At 34.2% G+C, this 10,596-nt stretch overlaps 1 protein-coding gene across 2 annotated transcripts; it reads right to left on the bottom strand.

The window, feature by feature from the left end:
• Positions 1-327: 327 nt before the first annotated feature.
• On the bottom strand, positions 328-10,164 carry LOC135834479 (venom protease-like). Of its 2 annotated transcripts, none has more exons than XM_065348363.1 (8): positions 9,909-10,164; positions 9,376-9,508; positions 2,273-2,618; positions 2,053-2,194; positions 1,803-1,969; positions 1,617-1,721; positions 1,364-1,509; positions 328-1,264 (listed from the first exon to the last, which is right to left on the bottom strand). In XM_065348363.1, the coding sequence occupies exons 2-8, from the start codon at positions 9,472-9,474 to the stop codon at positions 1,094-1,096; spliced, it is 1,176 nt and encodes a 391-aa protein (XP_065204435.1). In that variant the 5' UTR covers positions 9,475-9,508; positions 9,909-10,164; the 3' UTR covers positions 328-1,093. The 2 variants fall into 2 exon arrangements, with proteins under 2 accessions (XP_065204435.1, XP_065204434.1); XM_065348362.1 differs by having other exon boundaries at positions 9,376-9,488.
• Between the last annotated feature and the right edge of the window lie 432 nt (positions 10,165-10,596).

Here is a 10,596-nt window from a genome sequence, read left to right as displayed (position 1 = left end):
TTTAGCAGGCAGCTGAAAATCTAATCCAGTCACAAGTTCCACACTTGGTGAATTTTAAATATACGAGGAGACTAGTTGTAAAATGTATATTTTTTTTACAAATTGAAAAATCTCAAATTCTAAAAAAATACAAAGTCAATTTTGGGGTAAGTAAAGAGCACAGAATGATCAGTAAGGTGAAATTGCCTTTTGGAGCGAACGAGATGAAATTTCGGCAGTAAGTAGATTATCTAGATACTTTGATTGTCGATGTTTTAGACCTTCACATTGAGTATTAATATGACACTTGAATGCTCTAAAAAATGTGAAAAATAAGAAGCTCACATAAACTTTTGAATCTCTTTGTTTAGGAAAAGACAATCACGTAAAATAAAGAAGAAAAGACAAAAATATTATTTCATACATTTCAAATAGAAAGTTGATATTAAAGTATCAGATGCATTTTATTAATCAGTAGGTGAGTGAGAGTTCGATATTTTTTTCCTCTCAAGAAAAAACAATAACATCTCTACGAAATTGGTTCAAGCGATGTTTTTCAGCCTTTTGATCTCACACTCTCCGATTTCAATGAAATTTCAGTAGCTCTAAAGCTCAAATTTATATTTTTGATGAATTTTCAAACATTTAAAAAAAAAACATGTTTCAAGAGGATGATTTTCAAAAATCTTTCATGAGATACAAATTTTGTTGAGCGAAATGAACGAATCAATATGAATAATTCCTTCAATAACCAACTCCAACACATCAACAACTACGCATTGTTGGCCCTTAATTCCCGAGTGATTATGATTTCTGGAGAAATTTGAAAAACTGCTGGAGGCTCCAAAACGGCTCATTTGTGAGTTGAATTGAACGAGTTATTCACATGGGTTACCTTTGCTCAAAAAATTCACGTTTCGTGAAAAATTTTTAAAATCTCTTTAAAATAAGTTTTTGAAATTTTTTGAAATTTTCAAGAAATCCAAAAATGACTTAGTTTTGTTCAAACCAGAAAGTAGTTCAAAAAATTTTCTCGCTAGTAAGACAGGTAGATGAATTTACTAAATATGCACTTCTCGAACACAAAAAAATCATTCGTGTAAATATTATGATTTCAGCGCGACGTTCCAACTCCTGTGACACTATTGATCCAATCACTGAATTGAGCAACTCGAGTGTAAATGCCAGGATAATTGAAATCAGCACATTTGAGTCCATACGATACTATTCCAGCTAAATAGTAAGATGATTTAATCGGTATCATTAGAGGACCACCAGAGTCACCCTGTTCAAAAAAAAAATGATATTTTCATTATTAAAGAAACTTCCAAACGTATTCAACTTATTCATCAAAACTGAAACACATCGATTTCAAATCTATCACCTGACAAGAATCTTTCTTTTTCTTAGATGCACACAACACTCGATTATCAATAACTGATTGAGTCAGATTTCGGTATTTTTCAGTACAAGTTGCTGCATCAATTATTTCAAGTTGAACTTCTTGTAGTACATTTGACATGGGTCCTCCTACAATATATAAAAACAACACGTATAATATTATGTACTTATTCACTCTCAAGTGCTTAAAATGCTCATAACTTAGCATCGGCTAAAGGACGAAATAATCAGCTTACGATATTCTGTACTTCCCCATCCGATGACAAATGGAAGTTTTTTGGAATAAAATGCATCATTTCCGTATTCATTCTTGTTCGGTATACAAATAGGACGGATTTGCGCTGAAATTTTTTTTTAAATCACAGATGAAAAACATTATTGAAAGGAAATGCTTAAGCTTGTATCTCTGATTTGATACATACAAGTGAAAGTTACAGGATTTTTCAACCTCAATAAGGCAATATCATTTATGTACTGCTTAGAGTTATAATCGGGATGTGGAATACTTTCCTCTATTGGTATTTCCACTGGTGCGGCTCCATCATTGACAGCCTTATCAAGATTTAGTTCTCCCAATCGAGCTACTGAACTGAAATTGGATACGAATAAATAATTAGCTAGGTATACAAAATAAACTTGGTTTTCCGATATTCACACTGTGAAGAAACTGACATATTAAGTCTTCCAGTATTTAAAACGCAGTGAGCAGCTGTGACGATCCATTTATTCGAAATTAAACTTCCACCGCAACGATACGAAGGATCAGAATCACTGGGAGAAGTATATCCTAACGCTACCATCCATGGCCAATCGCCTAAAAGATTATTTTATTTTATTGCAACACTTTTTTCCTCGTTAATTTTCAATTTAAAAAAATACTCGTTCGAGTTACCTAAAGTTGTATTCCCTCCTCCGACAATTTTCCAAGTGTTTCTGGTTGTTTTACCGCAAACAGAGTACTTCTGCTCATCTTCACTCAATCTATTTTCAAAATCACCAGCTGACTTCGGAGTAGCAGTTCCTGGCGAAGGGGTCGAAGTTGCAGATAGGTCTACTGAAGTTGAAACACTACAGCAAACTTTCGGTGATTTATCGCTTTCTTCTCCACAGCGAGATTTTCGTAAAAAGCTGGCAAGTTCTGGTGCGAGTGGAACTCTTCCCAATCGTTCATAAAGATGTGTGCAATTTTTTAGTTTTAAGCAATATCCTGGTTGATTATCTGGTGTGGTGCAAGAATTCTGGAAAACAAAATGATTTGTAAGCTATGATCGAGTGATTATACTGGGTACTTTAGGGCAGGTGTCGAGTAATTTGCAAGGTAGGTAAGAAACCAAATCTACGAATGTGTAAGTTGGGCTGCCGACTCTATAAATCAAAGGGGCAAAGTTAATTACTATTTTTGTGTTCATTATTCACGATTTTTACGAGTGCAAAAAGCTTATTTTCAAAATTGAAGGAGCTATGTATGATTGAGACACATTTTCAAATTGCTCTAACACTTTCAATTTTACACTTAGGGAAATCAGGAACATAAAATTTTTCAAAAAGTATTTCAAGCTTTACAAGTTGAGTTCGGGATACTTATTCATTATTAACGTAAGCTCAAAACTAAAGGCACGAGAACAGTTTTTTTTTCAAAATTGAAGGAGTGATGCTTAAGAAAAATTTTGAAGTGTTCTAGCACTTTCAATTTTGCACATCATAGGCAAATTATGATCATTACTACAAGTCGAGTTATATTCATTTTTTGTCGAAGCTCAAAATTGAAGGCGCTAGAGAAATGAAAATTGATAGTTTTAATCAATCAACCAACCTGAATCAATCAATAAATCAAAGGTCTTCAAATTTTGTTGGTAGGATGAGTGAACTTTTTTCGAATTTAAATGGGGGCAAAAAAACATGACCAAATAACCTCAATAAGGCGCAGGAAAAATGTCAGATTTTTTGGTCAACGTTCAATCCTCATTCCCCTCCACGGTTTGAGGTCAACGTTTTCAAAATTTAAAAGATCTTCAAACAGTTTTTTTCAGTTTAAATGACCTCTTGAAGTTTTTAGTACTCGCATATAATCGCTTTCAGGCCATTAGAAAAGTTCAAAGTTCATTTTTGTCAAATGCAGGAGTTCTCAAAATATTTTTTTTCTTTTAAAATGTGATAGGTAACTAATTTCATGAGCTGAAAAAAATCAAATTTTTTTCGACGCATGTAAACTTTTTGAAATTTTTCAAAACTTTGAGCTCAAGCCATGGGGATTAAACGTTGATCAAAAAATTCAAAAAAATTTCTACGTCTTGATATAAATGGAGTGAGAATGATTAGGTTGGAAAGTTGGATATTAAGTAATCCTCTCTACATGAACGCGGCGAAGAAATATTCCTTACGTGGGGAATATTTGCCTTGTTTCCCAGACTAGCTCAATTTGGGAGAGTTCAATCATTCAAACCTTTTATAACGATATTTCTTGATACCATTTAAATAAAAACACAGCTCTACACCTTTCGATGATGTTTTTATTAAAAATAGTTCAAGTCTAGAGATATTTACACACGAATGTTATAACCTATGCATATTTACGAGTATATGCGCGTAAGTATAGACAGATGGATTTTTCAACGAGTTATTAAACACGCGACGCGAGTTTCTTAGGGATGAATAAAAATATTTACACTTCGTAAAAATGCGATAAAGTTACAATTTTACACTTATAAAAAATATAATTACGTTAAAAGCGACATTTATCTGGATGGGCGAACGCAGCCCAGGGAATAAATTGTAAGGTACTTACATAACAATGCAATATTACTGTCTCTCCTTTGCACTCCCTAATACTAGAGGCGGCGACAGAATTGGAATCACTAGATATTTAAATGAAAAAGTGTTTAAGTTTCGTTTAGCAGTAAAATTTCAATTAAGTTTCGTTTAGCAGAGAAATTCAGATGAAGATTATTTATCTAGTGTTATTTTTAGAGAAATCACGAGTTATTTAGATCACGAATAATTTAGCGGATCACTCCCGAAGTGAGATGATCCATGTTAAAAACCAATAAGAGATATTTTAAATACTTAGCTCTTGTCATGGTTAAATCTCCACGCCAAAAGTGGTACAGACAAAAATGCGATGACATGAGCAAGATGCTCATGCGATCATATATTTAGGTATAACGAGCAAGCTCGCCATACCCCCGGGCAGTGACTAAGAACCAACTATCTAGAAATCATAAGAACATTAGCGATTTTATGCACTCGTGCATTCGTATTTATGATAAGGGTTGTAGACAGGGTGAAGAAAGGTACCTGAGACCACCCTCTTTAGGTGCGAGCGCGAGCTGTCAGATTAGAAATAATATTCCCCTATGTTTAAAATAATGTTCTCCTATTTTTTACATTGTTTTACACCACACATATGCAACGAGCGTATGTGTGGGTGAGAACACCTATCTATTAGAGAATTTAACACATTACCAAAACTTCCAGTATAAGGGAGTAAAATATGTGTACTAAGGTACACATAGCTAGTGTACGTATTTCGAGACATCGTCTATGAAAGACTGATACGAATCACTAGCAGAGTGTGTAGGGCAATCCTTCCCATATCAGTCTTATTGAAATCATTTAACCATGATTTTTCAGCTTCACGCTGCATAAAAATACAAAAAAGGTGAAAAACAACCCAATAGATAACCTTTTTTTGTAGAGTATCCAAAGTTTCACTAGCTGGGTTGCATTTATTTCACCAAAACTTGAAATTGAAACAACTTGAGTTATAAAAAAAAAACAACAACAAAAAATTGCAAAATTTGACGTGCTTTGGAATTTTCAAAACGTTTCAGCTCCCTAAGTTTTTTAGTTCAGCAAACAATGAATACAGCCTGACTTGAAGCGCTTCGAACGTTCTACATATAAGAAAAATTCATGTTCATAAATTGTCCATCTTATAAAATTGTCGGGGAGCCCGCATAAAGATCTATTGCCCCCCCCCTCCGGTCGATCCTCCGGGACAACATTTTTCTCAAGGAGAGAGTCCTAAGGAACATTTCTAGCCCTTGTCCTAAAAAAAAAGTGGCCCTACTTACAAAATGGCGACCATTTTGATTGAAAGGGCAGTCGAAATCGCAGATTTTGCGTTCCAACATAGGACTTTGCACGACATTTTTTAAACCGTACACAGGTAGATCGAAAGATCAGGCAAAAATTTATCAGCTGTCAAAATTTCAAGTGCTAAAGTGCCTTTTTTGATTTTTGGTGAATTTTTGAAAATCAAATTCAGGCCATAGAAACATATTAAATGATTACCAAAAAAACAAAAAAAAATCAGGCCAAAAATGAGGGGAAAAATCAAAATTTTACCAAATTGACTAAGAAAGCAGAAATTTGGGATTTACCCTATTTTCAACACTCCAAATCAATTGGAAACTGTTTCAAACCGCTTTGAGCAGTTCTGGAGCCCCCAGCAGATTTTTGAAACTCAAAATTCCCATAAAATTTCATCAACTGGATTTGGAAAGCCGAAATGCATTCTGCAAACTAATTTCAATACACACGAAGTCCACTGCAGATGGATTTTAAGTCGTTTTGGAGCTTCCAGCGACTTTTTAAAAATTACTGGAGCCTTCAGTAGATTTTTGAAACTTGAAATTTCCCAAAATTTAATCAAATTGAGATGGAAAGCTGAAATTTATTATTCAAACTAATTTCAATACGCTATGAAGTCGAGTGCTGGTGGCTTTGAAGTCGTTTGGGAGCCTCCAGCGACTGGTTGTATGGCGTTTTTTGGAAAAATGAAATTTCCAAAAAGTAGCTGGAAGCTTCAAAACAATGTGGTTTGCGAAGTAAATTTCAGCTTGCTAACTCAATTTGATATCAATTTGATAAAAAGTAGTGGGAATTTCAAGTTTCAAAAATCTGGTGAAGACTCCAGTAATTTTCGAAAAGTCGCTGGAGGCTCCAAAACGACTTGAAATCCACCTGCAGTTGACTTCGTAGCGTATTGAAATTATTTCGCAGAATGAATTTCGGCTTTCCAACTCCATTAGATGAAATTTTGCGGTAATTTCGAGTTTCAATAATCTGCTGGAGGCTTCAGAACTGCTCAAAACGGTTTGAAACGGTTTCCAATCGATTTGGCGTCTCGAAAATAGGATATATCCCAAATTTCAGCTTTCTCGATCAATTTGGTAAAATTTTGATTTTTTCCCCTCATTTTTGAGCTAAATTTGATTTTCAAAAATTCACCAAAAATCGAAAAACGCACTTTAGCACTTGAAAATTTTACAGGTGATAAATTTTTGCCTGATCTTTCGATGTATCTTTGTACGGTTTGAAAAATTTCGTGCAAGTTTTATGTTGGAACATAAAATCTGCGATTTCGGCTGACCTGTCAATCAAAATGTTCACCATTTTGTAAGTAGGGCCACTTTTTTTTTGAGGACAAGGGCTGGAAATATTCCTTAAGACTCCCCCTCTAAGAAAAAAGTTGTCCCGGAGGACCGACCCGGGGGGAGTGCAATAGATCCTTATGGGGGCCCCCGACTTAATTGATAGTGTCATTGCACTTCTAAAATTTCAATCCATCGCAACAACTTCAATTTTGAAAATGATTAAGATTGAAAAGAACCTCTTTTACACCTTCTTAGAAAATTCTGAGAAATGCCACAAAAAAAAATCTCGCAGGATTTTGACCAAATTCAGTAGGAGGTGGGACCTCAAACAAGGGACATTAGAGATAGCATTTGAGATTCCACATCGTCCATGGCCATTGCCATAAAAATCCAAGACCACTTTTAGGGTTCTACTCACCAGTTGAAAATTTGCAAAAATCACATTACTTCAAAGAAAATTCGTGTTTTGAAAATGTTTTATTCTCAAATATTTCGCATTAATGATGCTAAAGCATGGAGAGATATCGTTCCTGAAACTGAGAAATTATTTTGAAATACAGTGGTGCCAACTTTTTAGTTGTTACCGCCAATCACAAAAAAAAATTCCAAAATATATACTCTCCCATGTTTCAAAAATGATATCTTTCGATGAATTGGCTCAATTAATGGGTCATTCCACGTCAATTGGACCAAGAAGTGGTAGGTGGGTTCGGCGATTTTTTTGAAATTTTTCCTGTGGAAAGACCTTCCGAAGGGATGACCAATGGCGCAAATCGCAGCCCTCTAGCTCATTTTTAACGGCAGCCAGGGGGTGTCAAAGTTTTCAGTGAACCTAAAATATCATCCATTTCAGCAGTGGATTGCTCGATAACCGCGATATCTACAAAAATGGAACTTTTCCCCAAAGTTAGAGGCTTTGAAAGGCTTTTTGGTGATATCATGAAAATCAGTGTTGCCACTTTTTTTCGTACAAAAAATTAGCTCAAAAAGTTTCAAAACGTAATTTACATATCGTTCCGACTCTCAAAAATTCTGAAAAAAATATATTATGGACAACTGTTCATGCTGAACAACATATTAAAAAATTGGGATGGTAACTTGTAACAAAGCCGATTTAAAAAAATTTAAACTTTGCGAAAAAATGCGATTATTTGATTTAAAACATGAAAAAAAGTTTTGATTGGTAAAGTTGACCCGTTTGACCCCTATTTCCACGTATCTGTTGAAAAAGTTGAAAAAACCCCTTCACTCGGTGAAATTAAGTCATCACAAAAAAATCAAAATTCAAAAAAATTCAAAAAAAAGCAAATTTCATTTTTTTTGCCGTGAGTGAGATTTTCATCAACTTTTTCATGAAATACGTCAGAAAGTGGTCAAAATAAGACAACTGAATAAATTTAAACTTTTTTTGATGTTTGAAATTGAAAATTGCATTTTTTCAAATTTTGATTTTTTTGTGATGAGTTCATTTTATTGAGTGAAAGAGGTTTTTTCAACTTTTTCAACAGATACGTGAAAATAGGGGTCAAATGGGTCAACTTTACCAATCAAAACTTTTTTTCATGTTTTAAATCAAATAATCGCATTTTTTCGCAAAGTTTAAATTTTTTTAAATCGGCTTTGTTACAAGTTACCATCCCAATTTTTTAATATGTTGTTCAGCATGAACAGTTGTCCATAATATATTTTTTTCAGAATTTTTGAGAGTCGGAACAATATGTAAATTACGTTTTGAAACTTTTTGAGCTAATTTTTTGTACGAAAAAAAGTGGCAACACTGATTTTCATGATATCACCAAAAAGCCTTTCAAAGCCTCTAACTTTGGGGAAAAGTTCCATTTTTGTAGATATCGCGGTTATCGAGCAATCCACTGCTGAAATGGATGATATTTTAGGTTCACTGAAAACTTTGACACCCCCTGGCTGCCGTTAAAAATGAGCTAGAGGGCTGCGATTTGCGCCATTGGTCATCCCTTCGGAAGGTCTTTCCACAGGAAAAATTTCAAAAAAATCGCCGAACCCACCTACCACTTCTTGGTCCAATTGACGTGGAATGACCCTTATGCAAAATATGTATTAAAGAAGTAAACATTTTCAAAGCACGAATTTACCCAAAATTGAGCGATTTGCAAGTTTTTAACCCCTCAGTAGTTCAGTAGAACCAAAAATTGTTTTGGGTCAATATGTCAATGGCCCAGGCCAACACAGAACCTCAAATACTCGAATTTTTTGAAATTGTGCCAGATCTCAATCTTTCCTCAGGGCACTTCCCAAGCTGATTTTTTTCTGAGTTGTCTTTGCTGAATTTGGTCAAAATCCTCCACCATTTTTCCATTTTACGATCTGCCCTAACATGGCACAATTATAGATTCGATTCTTCTGTACTTAATATTCAAAGAATACGCCAACTTTGAAGAATGAACACAAAATTGCCCTCATTTTACCCCTTCAGTTTTGAGTGTCAACAAACCAACTTACTTGTATGTACTTAATTTTGATTGCTAAATTACCACGCAAAATATTCGACATCAGTCTCTGAACTCCCAGTACCACCTATACTCGCTCGAAGTAAATTTAAAAATACAAATAAATAATGGAAAATAAATAGCATTCTTACATCACCACTTTGTCTAATCACTCTTCGATTGATCTTGTAGCTAAATGCATCATCGCAGAGCACCATCAACACTCCAAAGCACAAATAATGAAACCGCATTTTTTTGTACTAATCTGCAACATAAATGTCCGGTCTGGAAAATCCAGTAATATTTTATATCTATTTTACTTCATCAATTCATAAAAATTCTCGTTACACTCGTCACAGCAGGAGATTTTTATTCGTGTTGAAAAACCCTCACGATTTGCTATCGCTGACCACGTAGGTAAACCCAATTTAACATTGCACGTGTGAAATTTAAGGCTTCTTGAAAATTGAAAAATTATTTTTTGACTGATGGAATAATAAATTAATAAGTACCTAGCCCACTACTTGTTCGATAAAAATAATTAGCTTTTTTAGCACATTTCTCGATCAATTTTGTTTTAATGGTAGCATAAATTGGGTATTACCAAGGTACCCAGCCTACCTAAGTAGGTAAATCATACTTCAACATTACATACGAGTAAGTATTTAATGAATATCATACTTACCAATATCAATATTTCCAACTTATGCAATTCCACAGACACATGATTAAATCAAAATAAAGCGCCGAATAAAATGTAAAAACACCACTTATTATTCACTCGAACCATAAAAAATTACAAACCAAATGAAAAATTATAATAATTCAAGACTGGCGTAGAAATTTCGTTACAAAACAATAATTTTTAGCACTTGTTCGCACAATGTCAAGGTAGCTCAGATTAGATAGGTAGCTTAGCTACTGTATTAGATTTTCTATCATGCCAGGAACTAGAAGATATGATTTATCAACTCTCCCCTCTTCTCTTCATCATCAGCGAAATTAGATAAAACCAGTTCAATTTTTTTCCCACCTACGTTGATACATATACGAGTATATTTTGTTTTCAACGTCATTGTTCAGAGAGTCCCAATTTTTTTCACAACGTTGGTTACCATCATACCTAAGTAGACGTATATTGGACGCATTTATCCATCCAGGGAAATAAAATGAGCTCAAATTGTCTCCACATATCGAAATGATAATTCGCTTTGGTGAAAAATAAATGTACAACGACTCCATTTTTTTTCTCAAATCGTCAAAATAATCGATTCAAAAAAAAAATATAATGGTAATAAAAAACGTTTCTTTCTTTAAATCAACATCACAACTACATGGCACTTGGCATTGATTCACGAAGCAAAAACCCAATC

Source organism: Planococcus citri, chromosome 2 (genome assembly GCF_950023065.1).
Source record: "Planococcus citri chromosome 2, ihPlaCitr1.1, whole genome shotgun sequence".
Taxonomy (NCBI): Eukaryota; Metazoa; Arthropoda; class Insecta; order Hemiptera; family Pseudococcidae; genus Planococcus; species Planococcus citri.
Note: the sequence above shows the minus strand (reverse complement) of the source record. Positions and strands in the feature narration are given on the sequence as shown.

Excerpts from the sequence above, each read along its gene's own strand:
- LOC135834479 (XM_065348363.1), bottom strand. The coding sequence starts at position 9,474 with ATGCGGTTTCATTATTTGTGCTTTGGAGTGTTGATGGTGCTCTGCGAT. Across the intron at positions 2,619-9,375 it reads TGATTAGACAAAGTGGTGAT|AATTCTTGCACCACACCAGA; the intron begins GTAAGAATGCTA and ends TTTGTTTTCCAG. Across the intron at positions 1,970-2,052 it reads AATACTGGAAGACTTAATAT|TTCAGTAGCTCGATTGGGAG; the intron begins GTCAGTTTCTTC and ends ATCCAATTTCAG.